Source organism: Alligator sinensis, unplaced genomic scaffold, assembly GCF_000455745.1.
Source record: "Alligator sinensis unplaced genomic scaffold, ASM45574v1 scaffold562_1, whole genome shotgun sequence".
Lineage (NCBI taxonomy): Eukaryota > Metazoa > Chordata > Crocodylia > Alligatoridae > Alligator > Alligator sinensis.
Genome location: NW_005842227.1, coordinates 1,389,800 through 1,408,009, shown reverse-complemented (window position 1 = coordinate 1,408,009; position 18,210 = coordinate 1,389,800). Strand labels below are relative to the sequence as shown.

Sequence of the window (18,210 nt, the reverse complement as noted above, 5' to 3'; positions counted from 1 at the left end):
GCTAAAATGCTTAATAATGCCAGAAACAAACTATTAGCCAGAAATAAATCAGCTTGCAACACATGAGATGAAACCCAGGCCATGTTTATTTCCCTACTCTGCCAAGTCCGGGACCACTGCCAAGGAACAAACCCTACCTACTTGGTCACAATCCCTTTACAACTGAGTTTGGCAATTAGGCAGAGCAGGTGACTCAAAGCAGGAGTGGCCAACCTGCTGCACAAGTGCCAGAAGCAGCATGGGCAACCTGTGTGTGTGACACGCAGCAGACTGGGAAGGGGGCAGGCAGCACAGTAGCAGAAAAGACAGGAAGAAGAAAGCAGAGCAGCAGATTGAACAGGTAGCTAGGGCAGGGAGCAGAAAGCTGAGCAGCAGATCAGATAATGGAAGGGGATTGAAATGGCACTTGGGAAGGGCATTGGGGTTAATTTGTGGCATGCCTGCCAAAAAAGTTGGCTCCTACTGGTTAGAAAAGGCACTTCCCAGGGAAGTGTAGGCCTACCCCCAAATATGCAAAATGAGATTTCTGGGGTTTGGTCTGCAACAGTGGAGCTCAAGCTTCTAGTTCTGTGAGCCTGGTAAGTGGCATGTGGCCTGTGAGTGGGCTAGATTGAGCCTTATGTGCCAGGATCAGGCCCTGCACTGTCTCCATCTGGCACCATGTGCCCAGATAGGGCCCCATGCAGCGTCTGCTGATACCTGTGTGCCAAGATCAGGCTGTACACTGGCCCTGTGCACCTGTTTTGGGCTCTGGAGACCCACACACCAGAATTAGTGCTGGCTGACTGTTTCACACCTCTCTGGCCCCATGAGACTGGATCAGGCCCTGCTCCACCCCCATGCACTGGGATGGGGGCCCTGGGGCCTGGCACTGCCTCCTCCTGGCCCCATGCCACTTTGTGTATCCAATCTAGTGCCACCATTCTACCACTGCCAAATTTTGTGACCTGTGGGGAGCCCCACAAGCCAGATGACCTGGTGCCCAAATTTGGCCCGTGGTCTGTGATTGTTTGGGGCACTGGCAGATGTGCACGCCCGTGCTTTAACACATGGTGCTTTATGTAAAGTGCCATGAGTTAGAGCACTCCCCTGACTCAACAGATGTTCACCTTTTCTTTCAGGTGCCATGGAGCCTGCCTGCAGGAGCCTGGGAAGCCTGTCTGCAGCTGAGGAGCCACCTCTCTCCCCTAGCTTGCCCCACCCCTCCCAGCTCAGGGGCTGTCAGCAAGAGGGGATGGGGGGAGAGAGGAGGGCAAGTGACCTCCCGGCTGGGGTTTGCCTGGTCTGAGCTGGAGGGGAGGGGCCTGGGAGGGTTGAGGCAGGGGGGCTCTGATCTACCTGCCTGCAGCTCACTCCGTCTCCCCGCTCCCTTCCTACTGACAGATCTGGTGGCAGCCCAGCCCCGATCACACAACAAATTAACTCTCGGGACCACAAGTTCCCTAAGGTGCTCTAAAGTGGAGCATCTTCATTTGATACCTCATTTGATGAGGGTTAATTTGTCACTCGATTGTTTACTTTAAAAGTGCTCTGCAGCCATGCACATGTGTTGTGGCATGGCTGTAGAGCACTTTCAGGGGCCTGAACATGCAAAAAATGTAATTTCTGCCTGCACCCTTGTTGCTTACACACACACACAGAGAGAGAGAGTGAGAGCGTGAGAGAGAGAGAGAGAGAGAGAGAGAGAGAGAGAGAGAGAGAGAGAGAGAGAGAGAGAGAGAGAGAGAGAGAGAGAGAGAGAGAGAGAGAGAGAGAGAGAGAGAGAGAGAGAGAGAGAGAGAGAGAGAGAGAGAGAGAGAGAGAGAGAGAGAGAGAGAGAGAGAGAGAGAGAGAGAGAGAGAATGAGAGAATCTTATCCCTTTCTGTAATAAGTATCCAGGAACAGGACAAGACATGAGGGAGTGTGACCAGGGTAGCAAACAGAGTAGAGATACTGAGATAGTACTAGGGTAAAATAAGAAGCAAATTCAGGTACATACTACTACAACATGCATAATGTGATGTTCTCAAATCAAAAACAGTTTTTAACTTTAAAATTACAATGCTAAAATCCCTGTTAAATTCATAATTTCACAGACCTTCTTAACTTTTGACCCTTCACATGCACTTCTTTGGATAAGGAATTCCTAGAAAACTGCCTATTATTTCTGTTTATTTATTTATGTATTTATATCCTTTCACTTCCATCTCCCCTAAGCATAAAACATTAGCTTCCTTTACAGACTCTAAAAACAAGCAAGTGTCCAATTAATGCTCCTTATTTAAAACACAGCATGCTTGCCAGACATTATAGCCATCACTTTCACTAATAGATTGTGCTGCTCTAGAAATAGCCCCTGATACCCACAATGATACAGCAACATATGCATACCCTTTTCTCCTCACCATTGCTCTTAGAACCCCTTAACTCTGAGCTTATCTCCACTAAGCAGTCATGAATCAGTGAATAATATGCCATTATTTTCCCCGAGTAGCATGGGGTTAGATGTTAATCAGACCTCTTCTTTCAAGCATGTGCAAGTTTTTCTCTGTTTATTTTTTCTGAATGGGTTTGGAGTCATATCATTTCAGTCTTTTAAGTGCTGTGCCTTTTGTCTACTTGCCTACATCAGTGGAGTAGGCCAAGACTGTTTCTTTCAGGTACAGCATTATACCATTCAGTCTATTCACTGTTACCTTCCTGGCACTGCTGAAACTACTATCAGAGCATGGTAGACTGAGGGATGAATAGAAATAAATAATACTCACACAGCTCTAATTCATTGCTTTCAAACAAAAATCCTTAAAACAGTAAATTTTAACAGAAAAGCCTGGACAGACAAAAGAAAGGACTTGAGATTAGTGGCCACCAGGTGTCACCACTATTTCTCTTATCACCAGGAAAGAACTATTTATATGAGAAATGCACCAGGTAAATGTGAGCAGGGAAACCACATAAATTAAGTGAGGAGGTAGCTTTTTTATACAGAACTGGAATTTAGTAAATGGTAATAGGGATCCTTTTTTCTCTCTCCCTATAAGCGTAACAAAAGTTGAGAGAATGAATGGGTCTCCAAAAACTGGAGACTGAAACGGCCTTTGTGCCTCAGTTTCCATGAATCTGTGCCCTTTACAATTGGCAAAGACTGACTGGCTTTTAAGGAGTACAGAGAGGATGGCCATGTCTGTCATCATCCCACAAACAACCCCCCACAAAAAACAGCTAAGAGGCCTTGTTCATTCTTCCCTCAGCACCTCAGCTCTGCTCCCTGCCACACAATTATAAAATCCTTGCTCCATACAGAGAGAAGAGAGCCATTTGTCCTTGTGACTACTAGACCCATCAAATCCAGCTTTGCAGGTGTCTCCCTGAATCCACATAGGTAGGTAATCTGGTACCTTAATCATTTTAACCTTTACAATTGAAGGAAAATTCTAACTAACTCCTTTACTGCCCCTGCCCCCCCCCAAGTAAATTCACTGCAATACTGCAAAAGCAGTGTAAAAATACATCTGAATTCTGACCTCAGTGACCCTGCACAGATTATTCCTGCCAAGCACAGGAATAATCCTCATGATATGACTGCAGAGGAGCCATTGCCTTGTTAGGAGGCATGTGCAACATGCAAATCAAACTTACTGGTCTTGTTATTAGGGTGACCACCCATCCCTAATTGGGTGAGACAGTCTCAGAATGGGAACATCAAGTCCTGGTCCTGGGCTGCATGACTCCGAGACATCGTTTGTCCCAGATTTGCAGTGTCATGCAGGGATCTGTGGTAAATGACAGATTTCCCCTTATAAACTAGCAGCTTTTCAGCCTGCAAGGGGCTATTTCGGCCTGCCAAAAGTGGCACACAGGGAGCACCGTGTGTATGTGCACACTTTCACACAAGCAAGTGGCCGGGAATACAGCCAGTCAGTATGGAGAGGAGCTCCCTGCAGGTAAGTCTGTGTAGTGCAGCTTGAGGCCCCTTTGGTGAACAGGGGAGTGGAGAAGTGGGGTGTGTGCATGGGGCTAGGGCATAGAGCGTGACAGAGCCACGGGTTGCTTGTGCAGGGGGGCACAGGGCATGGGGGAGGGATGGCTCCCAGCTGCACACACCCCAAGCCCCCACAAATTTGTGTGCGGGATAGGGATGGATATGGGCTGCCCACTATGAGCTGGGGCTCCCCACCCTGCTGCCCTCCTCTGGGATCCCTATGCCAGCTGCACACTCCCTGCTCACCCAGCAGCAGTGGGGGTCATGGCAGCATGGAGTTGTGTCTCCCGTTGCTGCCAGACAGGCAGGGAATACATAGCAGGTACAAGGCTCCCAGGGGAAGGGCAGCAGGGTGGGGAGCCCCAAGCCAGCAGTGGGCAGCTTGCATCTGCCCCCGCTCTGCTTGGCTCTGCTCTGACAGTGCCGCCGGTAGAGGTGGAGGTGGAGGCAGAGGGGGGGGACAAAGGGATGAGGTAGACACTTGTCCCCGCTTTACGTTTTAAAAAGGTGGTCATCCTACTTGTTATTGAATATATCAATTCATTTTTCTGGGGGAACCTGTGCATGATACACATGCAAAGAATTTGTCTTGGATCCTTGGAGGAGCAGTAGACTGGACCTTACCATGTCCTAAACACGTACTGATTGGGTCAGGGCCTGCATTTTTAAGCAGGACTTATATTTGTTAAGCAATATTTGAATATTCCGTGTGAGAGGTTCTTTACCATGGAGTCCCTGAAGATGGGAGCGAAATTTATAAAATCTTCAGCTGGGAGACAGTATATCAGGAGAACATATCACTAAGCTTGTACTTAGCGGGCATGAATTTGTACAGGTATGCCACTGACTAGCTGAGTAGCCCCAAACAAGTCATTTAATCTGTCTGTGGCTCAGTTCCTGATGTGGTAAATGGGGATTAAAGTCTCTCTTTGGTAAAGTGCTCTGGAGAAAGTGCTGTATAACAAATAGGCAATATTATTATTAGCTGAAATTATGCAGCAAGCACTAGAAGGAGGTAAGATCTGCGACAAAAGAACACAGGAACGGGTGTGACCATTTAGACTAGGGTCAGAAGTTACATATAAACTGGTTTAAATCATCAGAAACTGGCTTAAACCTGTAACAGAACAGAAGTTCAGTGCACATAAATCAGTTTCAAAGTGGCTGAAGCTGGTTTGAGATAAACCTTGTTGAATGTAGTATCAGACGTAACCAATTGAGGTCAAACCAGTTTATGGAACTTTTTTCCCAGACCCTTTCCTGGTGTCAGTTAAATCAGAGTTCTCCAGCATCTCAGTATGCTCTGCAGCCCTGGGTTTGGCTGGGCAGGGCTGTCTGTTCCAGCCAAGCAGGGTTGGCTTCACCCCTCTCCTCCCTAGAGCACTATCACTGCTCCAGCTGGCTGAGAAAGGGGTGGGAGTATGTGCAATAAAGTGCTGCCAGGTCTGCCTGGCAGGGGGGTAGCAGCCCTTGCTAAGCATCACCAGCCCCCCTCCCCCCCCCCACTGCTTCAGCAGCAGGAGCAGGGGTGTGGCCAGACCCCAGTAGCCTGAGGGGAAGTGGGGTTTAATCCGCCCATTGCAGGGGGAGCAGCATGGGCACCAATAGAGCAATAGGCTCCACTCATGCACCCAGGCCACCCATGGCAGCCAAATGCCAGTAGTGTGAGGGGAAGAGTGGGATATAATCCCCCTCATTGCACACAGCAGCAATGGGGGCACCAACCTGGCATTGGCTTTATCCCACGCTGAAGATCCCCTTAGGCAGGGCCTGCACCACAGCACCTGGGCCAAGTCCTTCAGAGGAGTGGCCAGTCGGCTGCAGGGGAGGGGATGTGACCTGGCTGCATGGGGGGAGAAGTGGGGACTAGTTTTGGAGCTCAATTCACCACTGTCTCCCACTGTGGCAGTGCAGCCTGAGCTGTGGTGGCCCTGGGGGGCAGGGGTCAGCACCCGCCACCTCCCACCCCCAGCCCTGCTTGCGGTGGCACTGGGTGCTTGGGGCAAGCTTCTGTGGGCCAGGGGCATGGGCAGTGGTTGGGGGAGGCAATGGACTGCCACAGCCTGGTCTGACCCAGCCCTGCAGCCCAGGGGCATAGGCAGTGACTGGCCTGCAGCAGCCTATCCCTCCCAGCAGCTGCTCATGGCACTTAGAGCAGGCTGCTATGGGCTAGTCAGTGCCTATGTTCCTGGGCCACAGGGCCAGTCCAGACCAGGCTGCATTCCTGGGCCAGAGGGCTGGGCTGGACCAGGATGCAGCAGTCCATTGCCTCCCCCTGCCACTGCCCACACCCCTGGCCCACAGCAGCCTGCCCCGAGCAGCCAGCACTGCTGCAAGCTGGTGGCAAGCGACAGGTAGGGGTTTAAACCCCTCTCCAATCATACTCAGGCCTGCCCAGGCCTGGCCATGCCCCTTCCCTCAGCTTAGTTTCCCTCCAGCTGAGGGCTCACTCTAGCGCCCCCCAGCTTCTGGCCTGAGGCACTGCAGATATGTGCCTGCATTTCCAGAGTCAAATATGAATGACTATTCACTTGCTTGTTGATTCAATCACTGCAGGTTAGACTAACCTGCAAAGACTGAATCAATTTAGGCCTGGGCTTTTTGAATGTCTGTACCTAGCCTTAAACTGCCACTTTCAGCCTTCTATGAGCTCAGTTCTATTTTCTGTGAGAACTAAAATGAACTAAATGTGGGAAGAAGGTTGGCAGTGATCAGACTAAAAAGACTAAGACTGCATATGAAGATCCTAAATATTCAGGGAATGTTCAGGAAGATGCATACCAGTACATTAGAGCAGTGAGTTGGAGAAAGGGACAGGGAAAGGGACTCATTTTAATCCTGCTACGAGATATTATACCACCAGAAACCCTGAAGACAAATTATGCATGTTTGTGATCAGCAATATCTGAATAAAGGATTTTTGTGTCCACTTAAATAATAAATATATGTATTCATATAATTATATATAGATAATATTTTTCATATATATGTCATATTCAGATTTAAGTTATGACAAGTACAGAATACCATTTTACAATATAAGTAGGACAAATTAAGAATTGAAAGGCCTAGAAGAGTTCTTTCTCATCTATTTTTCTCCTGGTTGGTGCTTAGAATTGTATTTCAGCTGTACAATTGAACTACATCCTCCCTTCAATGGTAACATCTATGACATTTCAAGATTCAATATAAGTCATAAGCCAAGATTTTCAAGATTCCAGAGGCTTCACTTTTCACACTTTATTAAATGGCCTGTTTCTCACAAAGTGCTTCTCTTGGAAAAATCAAGCCCCCTTTTCAATCAGATCTTAAGGCTGGACACTCAAAACGGAGGCACTCAAAGTCACTATTTACCTTTGAAAATCTTGGCTTTTTTGTTTTGTTTCCCTATGCAAACTTGGGACTCATTAATGTTTACAGAGATGATTCTATATTTGTCCAGAGTAGCGGTAGATGGTTTTTAAATGGTTTTAAATGGGATTGTGCCAGGCCCTGATTTCTGCCAATTATGTTTGTTTAAGCAAGACCTGGGAGTTTATAACAACAGAATTATCTATTTTTCAGAACAATTAGAACAATGTTTTTGTAGTGACTGAAGGTCAGTGGATTAATGTGCTTTATCTACAATACATTTTTAAAAGCTAATTAAGAATCCTCCAGTTTGTACTGAGGACTGAGAACGTCCTGTGCTAGTCAACCCTGCAGTGAAGAGAGGGAGATACGGGAGGAAAGATTCAGAAAGGGAAAGAATCTGCATGCAACTAAATAAATACACCATAGAAAGGCAGTTAGCACAGGGCCATGCAAAAAAAAACCCCAACAACATTGTGGTAAGTCAAGTGATAAAATTGTACCAATCAAAAAGAAAAAAAAGCTTTAGTTTGCTAATTGGCATTAATCTAAAACATGAATCAGCAAATATCAAGGATTTTCAGTGAGAAGATAAAGGGTTGCTTCTTAGACTAGGAAAAGGTGTGTGGGAGGCAGAAAGCTTCTCTCAGAGCATTATTTTGAGGCTATTCTTATTGTTTACTATTTCTATGGTATCTCTCCCTCTGTCAGTCAGAAATACTAACCACAGTTCATTGCAAGGGACTGAGTAAACAGGCCTTGTAGAAGAGATGAGGTTTATGGTGGAGGGATTTGAATGAAAGGATAAAGCATGGGGATGGGGATATGATTTCATGCAGCAAGTTTCACACACAAGGAAACTATATAAAAGAAGATATACAGACAAGAAGAGGGGAGAGGGACTTGATTATTTGTCAGTTTAAGGGAACTGAAAACATTAATGGGAACCAGAAAGAGACAGCCATAATAATAATAAAAAATAGGCAGTAGAGAGGTTATGTTGGGCTTTAAAGATGAGGGAAAGGAGTCTATATTTAATGCAGCAGCTATGTCTTGGCCCTTTAATTGAAAAAGGTAAGAGAATTAAATAGGAAAACACCCCCACAGTGCTGCTTTTGGATGCTTATCCAAACTGCGAGCCCAAGCCTTCCAAGGTTCATTTATCCAAAGCCTGTAAATAGAATCACACACCGAGACTCCTCGTTTTAAAACTTTGGGCTACGCAGTGTTATCCTGTTGATCAAATGTGGCAATTACTGCAGGCTTAAAACCTTTTAAGGATAACAATAGATGCTGCCAGTCAACGCAAGAAAGAGAACACATATTCAAAGAGCAAGCTGAATGAGAAATAACAGCAACATGTGTAACTAGAATATATTATGGATTACCATCATCTAACACAAAGGCTAGTAAACTATTCAAAAATGCAGCAACCTACAGAGCTAATAAAAGGAACAGAAATGAGGAGATGTCTTGGTTTGTCTAATTTGTGTCTTTCCAGCCTCAGTAGAATGACTCACTGGGTTTAGTAACAGCTTGTGAAGATGAACATATTAATAACTTTACAGTGTAGCCTAGCCATAAAATGCAACATTTTAAAATTTTGTTTTTTCACACACAGAATACCATCTTAAATCTTGAATAAAATGGTAAGGTACATTCTGCATTGTCATCTTAAATGTTGTATTTTATTTGCAAATCTATATTTATAGATTTAAAAATGCAATTTAAGTTTGGAAATTAAGTTCCCCCCCCAAATATCTGAACAATGATACTGTGAAATATTAAAAATGTATGACCATAAAAGTAATATCCCAAGATGTTCTGTATTGTTCCCTTCTAAGTGAATATTTTTCCCCATAAACATGTTGAGAGAAAACTGTATATCAGGCATACATGACTCAGGGCAGCATAGAAGTGACTTTCATATTCAGTAGCTAGTCTAAACATCAGTAAATTCTATGGAATATTAATAGTCTCAACTTCTCATACATTTTAACATCAGATTTGAACAAAGAAAGATAACAGGATTGGTAACATGCACTCTGATACTTCTTTATGTTGTTAGGCATTTATTCTTTTCTATTCTGTTCTAGCACTGTGCCTTCAGAATGGCATCTATGTGCCTATTAACACTTATGCATCCATCACTTCTGAGGCTGTAGGGGGAGAGAGGGAAACAGCTCTTCTTATCTCAAGACGGACATCAGTAAACACATTTTTAAAAATATATTTCTGAGGCAGCTACTGAATGTTTTGCCTGAATATAATGAGCCCTATTTGTATACATGCCTAGTAGAGATGTGATTGTAGATTCTACTGTAATTTTCTGAGAAGAAATGGCATTACAATTAGTAAAAAAAAAAAGGCCCTATCTTTGTGGCTTTAATCTTTTGCCTTTTGGAGTGCAGGAGCCTAATCAGTACAAATTCCCTTCCTGTTGTAAGGGCATGAGATACCTCTACAAGCTGCAGAGCATAGACAGTCTTCAGGCATACACCAAAACAACACTGCAAGAATTGTTTACAAGACTGACAAACCCTAACATCCAAGAATTAAGAATCAGGACCTGAAAAATTATAACATTCACTTAAAATTTACAAGCCTTTTAAAAGGAATAAATTATGGGCCCTTTCATTTGACTTCTGATGCTTGAGTCTTCTCCCCAATCCTAAGGCTGTAACAAGAAAATATATGCAGTCGTACATGGGGGTTGGGAGCTGGAGAGCAGGAATCTCAGTTCTGGCAAGGAAGTATGGGGACCCAGTCTCTTGGTTTTGGCAAGAGGGGAAGGAGAATGGAAGTAGAAGCTGAGAGCAGTGAGGAGAGTACAAGCTGAACAAACAGCAGACTGCTTACTGACACACTGCCCCAAACTTTCTTTCCACCACCATCCCTTTGGAGTGTGGGAGGATTGCACTGTGAGATGCTGGAGAACCCAGGGGACCTCTGTCATGCTCCATGAAGCATCCATATATATAACAGGGTTACTTTGGGGGCATGTTTGCCATTCTTGGAGTGCTTCAGATGGCATGTACACCTCTCTAGCTCTCATTTTGAAACACTTCAAAAGCATTTGATGTGCTTACATTGTCTGTCCACACCCCTAGAGACTCATCTTATGCCCATTACATTTAGCAAGCATTTCATAACTGTTAATGAATGTCTCCTCATAAGTTCCCTCTAAGTTTGGCAAATGCTATTTTTCCTCTTTTGCAGATGGAGAATTGAGGCACAGCAATGGGGAACTGAGTAATTTGCACCAGATTTTACAAATATCTATGACAGAACAGAAAATTGAACTTGGGTCTCTCATATCCCAGGTTAATGCCTAACCACTGAACCATACTTCCTCTTTAATTGATTTCAGTGATCTTGAGATCAACCTGGCAAAGAACTGTGAGTGCAGTTGTCTACACTTGTGATTTGTCTACATTTGAAAGTTAATTGTGTTGAATACATGTTAATTAACTAAATGATATGTCAATTAAAATGATTATACATTTTAGTGTAGTCAGGACACAACTGTTGGTTCTGACTCATCATTTAAAAAAGCAACTGTCTTTCTCTACAATAGGTAATGTTCAGTACCAGGTTACTTAAAACATATTTGCTGGTATAATTTCTAACACAACAGTTATGGCTAGGTACACATATCATACATAATGCACATTGAGTGCACTGCAAGTGCTTTAAAGACACAACAAAACAGACATTCACAGCACTTAAAGTGCTTTAAAAATGTCAGATCCTACTCTACGTTAACCTTCAATGGATGTGACATTAGACTAAAGCATCTTAGGTTAGAGCAGTTTTTTGAATGTCTGTACCACGTCTATTGCACTTCAGTATAGGTCGCATTCTGCTGCCATCCCAGGGGCCCTCGCTGAGCAGCTTGCTAGCCTCAGCCTGTGCTCATCTGCTCTGGGTGAGCACCAGCCCAATCCCAGCCTTAGGTTGTCACAGATAGGAGACAAAAAAAGCTCTGTTTCCTCCCTGTGTGGCTGAGTGGGGAGAGGCATAGCGGGGATGGAAACAGAGCCAGTCTGCTGCATGGATCCCTGCCAAGCTTCCAGGCTTGGGTATTGGTGGGGGCTGTGCTGAGTCCATGCATCAGACAGGCTCCATTCCACCACCCCCACACTGCCCAGCCTCAGTTCCTGGTACAGTGACAAGCTGGGCCAGGCAGCCCCACACTGCAACTTCTGGCTGCTTTTGTCAGGAGGCTCAGACAGGAGGAAAGGGAGCTCCCCTGCTGTGAGGGCCCCCACCACAGCTTGCTGGCTGGGCTTTAGGTAGGGGACCAGGCCAGGTCCATGCAACAGGGGGGCTCCATTACCACCTCCCACCCCACCCAAACCTCCTGGCAATGGCAGCCAGAAGCTACAGCATGGTGGTGCCTGGATCATCTTTTTCCCATGCCAGGAACTGAGGCAAGGGTGGGGCGGTAGGGGGGAAGGGAGAAAAATAAAATGAAGTGTGGTAATTAGAGTGCCTCTCCTAGGGTCTTTTTGAACAGTACAGTACAGTCTTTTTTCTAGTACAGGTGAAAAATCTGTACTAGGAAATAGAATAGCTAACAATGTATTTTCTCCCACTGAATCAGGTATTACTATTTGTAGCTAAAATTATTTGAACATGAAAAACTGTCCTTGCAGAATTCAAGGCTATACCAATACTGAACACTATATACACTGAGTGAAGTTATTTATGCTACAGCATGACTTTATGTATGACAGGGAAAATTTGCTTCTGTCAAAATCCTGAATCCACAGACCTAGGGAGAAAAAACCCCAAAACAAAGCACTTTGGAGTCTGATATAATAGTAATTTACATATGCACATTTTTAAATATTTAAAAACTGAAAATGCATATATTAAATAATCAGATGTCTATTGTGGAAACAGACAGATCTCCATTTCCTACCTGCTTTTCTTTTTTCAAGAACAGCTGGCTTCTCAGGAGTTCTCTCTTTTTTTTCTTCTTTTTCTAAGATTTAATTAAAGAAAGTCATCTGATATACTAGAACTAAGAAGCGCATACCCAAATATGCAGTTCTCATGGACATACAAAAGAACAATGTGACTTAATTTTGAGTTTAGATAGAATGATTCCTGCGTGGCCCTTGTACCCAACCAGACACAGAGCAATCACATGGGCCAAGGACAGAAATTACACATAAACTGGTTTAAGTAATCAGAAACTGGTTTAAACCTATAACAAAAGAAAGGTTCAATGCAAATAAACCAGTTTCAAAATAGCCAAAACCAGTTTAAGATAAACCTGGCTGAATGTAGTATCAGACTTAACTGATTGAGGTCAAACTGATTTATGGAACTTCTGTCTCAGACCCCTTCCGGGTTTAAGTTAAATCAGAGTCCCCTAGCATCCCAGCATACTCTGCAGCCCTAGCCTGGGCTGTACTCTCTGCTCGAGAAGTGCAAGCCTCTTCCCAGCAGTGGAACTGAAAGGGGTGACTATGGGGGATAAGGCAAATTTTGGGGTGGCCATAGCCTCCCCCCATAACCCTCCAGTGCCACCACCACTTAGACCCCATAGCCACCCCTCCCAGCCCTGCCACTGCCGCTGCTTACCCCAGCTCAATAACGCAACCCTAGCCACAGCCATCTGCTCACATTGCCCAGGGCTGGGGCTGGAGCTGTAGGGCTGAGCTGAGCCAACCCCTAGGTGCTGCTGAGGGCAGTCACAGAAGGGCACCCTTCCCAGCCATCTGGGACTGCATGAACTGTGCGCTCAGATCGCTCCTGGCTACCCACACCCAGGCCAGACCAGGCTGTCAGGGAGCCACTGCAGTGGGCAGGCCTCTCTGCCATGGGTCAGGGGGCTGTCTCTGTGCAGTGCTAATTCATCAGCTCTGTGACAGCCCAGCCTGGCCTGGGCATGGAGAACCAGGAGCAATCTAGGCGCACAGCTCCCATGGCCCCAGTCTTAGCTGCAGCCGACTAGGAAGGGCCCTGCCCCACAGCCCAGCCCAGCTCGGCCCAGCCCCTCTGCACCTGCCCTCAGCAGTGCCTGTGTGCTAGCCTGGCTCAGCCCCACAGCCCTAGGCAAGGCGGGTGGATGGCAGGGCTGGGCTGGACCAGGCTATGGGGGCAGGGCCCTTCCCAGCCAGAGGTGGAGCTCAGACTGGGGCCATGGGAGCTGTATGATCACATTGCTCCTGGCTCCCATTGCCCAGGCTCTGCCAAGCTGTCACAGAGGACTCTCCCCCTCCTCCTCCCCTGCCACAGGGCTGGGGGATGTTCTGTGCAGGGTTGCCTCGGAGCTCAGGGCTGGAAGGCACAGCACTGGGCCCCATTGGGGGTGGGGGGGGCGGGAAATCAGCCACTATGGGGTGAGGAGGAAAAACTGAATCAAATCAGGCTCAGGCTTTTTGAATATCTGTACTTAGCCATGATCATGAAAATTAGTTAGCGTCCACTAGAGAGAGTTTGGACCCTTTCTAATTCATCAAAGGCTAGGCGAGAATCATCAGTGGATGGATGTGGAACCTTTTATTTTAAATTTCTAGTGGCTAAGAAATCATTAATAGATTCATAAATGACATAAATATTTCCTCATGAAAAGGAAACCCTTAGTACATTTCAAATGTTTACTGGGAATTTGTAGACTAACATTTTGTTCTGATGGGTGCCAAGTCTTTGGCACATAGTCATTACAAATCTTAACTGAGATTCGAACAAACTGCATGGTACTGATGCTGCTGAAAGTGTCAGGCAGAGTAAAAAACCATCTCCCCACCCATTTTCATATATGGCAATATATAATCATGTGCTGATACATCAGAGTGAACTATTATAATTGTTTAATGAGCTCATGAACAGCCTCACAATAGAATGAGCAAACCACAATGGCTAGCATTTGTTCTCTGCCTTGTCACACAGGAAGACTTTTAAGAATTTGATACCAAACACTAAAACAGTAGTAAAAATATGGAACTCTTCTCTGAAAGAGGCAAGGAAGAACTGTGAAATAGAATAGCAATATGGTATTATGCACTTAAGATTTCATCTGCCAACACTGTATTCATGATATTTTGGGCCATTGACTTGAAATGAGAGCTGGATCATCTTTAATACATTTTCCAGTTCCATACCTTTCTTTTTTGTTTCAGGAATAACTCTCCTTTCATGTATTACTCTCTTTTCTTCTTCAGTTTCTAAGGAAAAAAAAAAAGAAAATCAGTTAAATCCATATATTTTACTAAAAATGTTTTTTTTTAATAAAGCAGTAAGTGCCAAGACTCAAATAGGGTCCAATCCTTAGACAGCCATATGGCAAAAATACTGCACAGGTGCAAAAATATGTCAACTTAAACATGTTTTATAACTATAGTACCCAGGTTGAACCAATCAACTTATTAAGGAGCTTATTCTCAGCCTCTTAAACAGAAAACTTATATTTCAGAGGCTGCATGTAAAGGTAAGGATAGAAATGGAGCCAGTGTGTGCACCAGATAATTATTTAAGATGTAGGCACTTATTCAATAAATTATACCCATTAACCTGGTATAACTAAGATTTTATTACAGTGATACAGGAGCCCTGCATCTGTTCTGAGTTAGTGCTTCCCCTGTAAAACCTGTCTCCAATGAAAGCAAAACTTGCAAGAGGAATAGGTGCAGAATCCCATGAAAAGCCTGAATAAATAATATACCTCTATAACATTTTTATGAATTGGACCTTTAAAACTGTCATTATAGGACATCTGTTATTCATGCTGAATTGCAGTTAAGCCACTGTCTATTAAAAAGCTTGACTCTAGTCTTTTGAATGCATTTGTTTCTGCTTTGTAGATTCATTGTGCAAAAGTGGAAAATGGTTTTTTCTGTATCTCTGAAATGCTGCAATTTAATAAATTATTGCATGAGTGTTATTAATTAGCAAAACATAACTTAATATGAGAAATTAAGAAATCATTGTTCATGATCTCCTTTCTGTCGTTCATTTGGAAATGAATCTCCAGAAGAATCTAGTAAAATATAGGCAAATGTAAATGCTTGTTGTGCCCCGCCTCAGACATCTGTCTTTGCTCGTTCAGGTCATGCAGTTTAGACTGAGGTATCAGCTGAGTTGGGAGAATTCCAGCTTTCATTTTGTGATGCTTTGGTCTTACGAGTATGTACATGAAGCCAGCCTTTATAATTGTACCGAATAGCACATACAAACTATCATGAGTCATAACGTGAGAGATCTTGCTCTACATGAAAATTGTTGCTGGGTATGGAAATCTTTTCTGAAATTAGTAGCTCCAGGCAACAACTATGCTATTAGCCCTTGCATAAATTAACATCAGGAGAAAAGAAAAATTAAGTTACTTACTTTTCACTTCCTTAGCTATCACAATAGGCTTTTCTTCTACATGAGAAAATATATACAAGAAGAGTGGTCTTTAAAATAGGGAATTAAAAAGTTCATTAAAATACAGTACAGCATGTTTTCAAGAATTAAAAACAAACAAAGATACATATGCACTTGGTAGAAAACTAGACATTTACTTAAAGTTATCAACTCCAGGATTTTCAGACACTGGCTCCATAAGTGAGAGTATATTGTACATAGCAGCAGGACTGATTTGCTGACGTGAAGGAATCTTGCTGAACCAAACTGGTTCCAACGTTTTCTGACAGCTATAATAAATCCATGATTTGATGTTTCCAGCTTTATTGCTTTTTAAATAAATGCATTTAGCTTGTTTCTTTTCTGTATTTATCAAGATGATAGAAAGGAAAACCCCTTCTTATTTCTCTAAAGAATATTTTGCCCATTTGTTTGTTTATCAGGTGTCCTCCATTTAGTCCCCTGTCCATCAAAGCACTAGGCACATTGCTAAGTTTAAGGTGGACCATTGGTTTCAAATCAATTTTTCATGTGCTTAAGAATAAACATATTTCTTTATCAGGCCCTTAGGCCAGGTACAGACATGACACTTTTACCGCTATAAGTGATCAGAAACCAGCCAGTACCCGTAATAGAACAGAAATTTAGCAATATAGACTGGTTTAAAAATGACAAAACCCGGTCTAGGATTCCCCTCTTCCCCTTCCCCCCCACAACCAAAGAACGAATGTGTGTTCACCAATCTAAACTACACCACTTACAGAAAACATTGTAACTTAGATTGATTCAGGTTTTTAAATGTCTGTGTGTAGCCTTAAAGTTCAAATGTTTTGTGCTAAGGGAACTGTAGGCATAATTTCAGGAAAAGTAAGTATCCATAACATCAAAATTACAAGCACAGGAATGTTCATACTTGGTCATATGCCCAGTTGTACCCTGGAGCTGTTTCTTCATTAGTTCCAGCCTCAGCTGCTCTAAATAATGGGTAAGTGGGAATCATCAGCTGAGAAAACTTAGCCTGTGGATTGCTGCTTAGGATCTCAAGATTTAGCTCGCTATCTAAATGAGTGATGCTCACTTTGAAAGTACAGAATGTTTTCAAGAATTAAAATAAACATTCTGGTACCGAATACAGGCAGATCATCAAGAAATAATGTCAAGCATGGCACTATAGCATCTCTCCTTTGTAAGATGACATTGTATTGCTACAAATCAGGTTCATCAACACAAAAAATCAGGCAGAATTGGAAAGTCTCTTATTAATGCTTCATTCACTCTTCCCAAGGGCAATCAGTTCAAAAAGAGAACTAATCAGACCTGCAACATTTAGTGATAACTGTGGATTTGACGTCCAAACACCACTTTGGTGTTAAGGTCCCTAAAAAAAGTTATCTTTGTTCAGTAGCCGGTTCCAACTGCATAGCAGACGACAAGCTTCTTCAGACCTTACCCAAAACACTTCTTGTCTATGAAAGTAAGCCACTTCATTGACTCGCTAATGTTGCCTCTTCCTTTCCCAGCCAGAGCTTAATAACAACAGCCATTAACACAATCTATGTAATAGAGAATTCCAAACACTTATAACCAGCCTACTAACTGAACTCACTGACAATGTTTAGTTGAGCTCTAATATGATTTCTACTGCTGCTTGGACTTTAAATTCTCATTTGAAATATCACTCTAGCCTTGTCATAAGCTGGTGAGTATATTTGTTCTGGCTATGTCTTGGGACTCATTTTTCATAACCTGTTAAGACCTCTCTCTGGCAAAATGGTGAACACAATGCCCCTTATATCTCTCCCATCTGAACGTCTGAGAAGGATGACAAGTTTATAAGACCGTGGGGCAAACCTCATGTGATATCACTGATAATTGTGAGTACTGATTTCCACCGGATAAGTATGCTGATTTGTGTTTATGCTCCTAAAAGAGTTTGCCTTGCACAAAAGCAGAGGTTAAAAGTGCACCTAGATAGGTTCCCAGGAGTTCAGTTCCTAGGACCCTAACACATATTAAGATTTTTCTTTAGGTTTGTTTCTTTTTCTTTCTGCAAATCTCCAGTGCCTCTGATATGAACTCCTAACATTACAGGCATTTTAGTTCTGTTTTCTATTAAACAAATATCTGAAGGTGACAGTGCATGTTGCATTGGTACAGTCCTTTTTATTCTGACTTCCTGTAATTTTTGGGGGAATTTTTTTGTTTTTAAATAAAATCCCATCTAGAATTGACAGATCACACCTGAGCTGATGATAGCTTGAGAATGTCCCATCCCAGTTACACTATGATAATGGCCTTAATCATTTGCCATGGGTTCTTATCAGAAGGCATTACCCTGGCAATCATAGTCCACACATCATCTAAGAGCAGAGCTTGATAAAAAGAAAAAAAAAATCCATGTACAATGACTAGCTCTGGATTTTGTTCATACACACTTCTGTCAGTACACTAAGGAGTATATCTATAGCCACCAAAGCTCTGCCAGATTTGAAAATAAAAGATTAGTATTTGAGGGTGGTGTGTGGGGGAGGGGGGG

The 18,210-nt window shown here is 43.6% G+C and overlaps 1 protein-coding gene and 1 long non-coding RNA gene across 35 annotated transcripts in view; one reads left to right on the top strand and one right to left on the bottom strand.

Moving 5' to 3' along the window:
• The window catches only part of TRDN (triadin), a 366,530-nt gene that overhangs the window by 174,282 nt on the left and 174,038 nt on the right, over positions 1-18,210 (bottom strand). For all 34 annotated transcript variants that reach the window (XR_003094912.1, XR_003094911.1, XR_003094913.1 and 31 more), the window contains 3 exons: positions 15,657-15,692; positions 14,432-14,494; positions 12,241-12,303 (listed from right to left, as the gene is read on the bottom strand). Coding sequence is in view for 30 of the 34 variants with exons in the window: in XM_025208370.1 (XP_025064155.1) it covers positions 12,241-12,303; positions 14,432-14,494; positions 15,657-15,692 (162 nt within the window). In the remaining 4 variants the exon portion in view is untranslated. The remainder of the gene's footprint in view (positions 1-12,240; positions 12,304-14,431; positions 14,495-15,656; positions 15,693-18,210) is intronic.
• LOC112550861 overlaps positions 3,636-18,210 on the top strand; it is a 91,782-nt gene continuing 77,207 nt past the window's right edge. The window contains exons 1-2 of the long non-coding RNA XR_003094915.1: positions 3,636-3,924; positions 10,533-10,712. This is a non-coding gene — a long non-coding RNA (uncharacterized LOC112550861). The remainder of the gene's footprint in view (positions 3,925-10,532; positions 10,713-18,210) is intronic.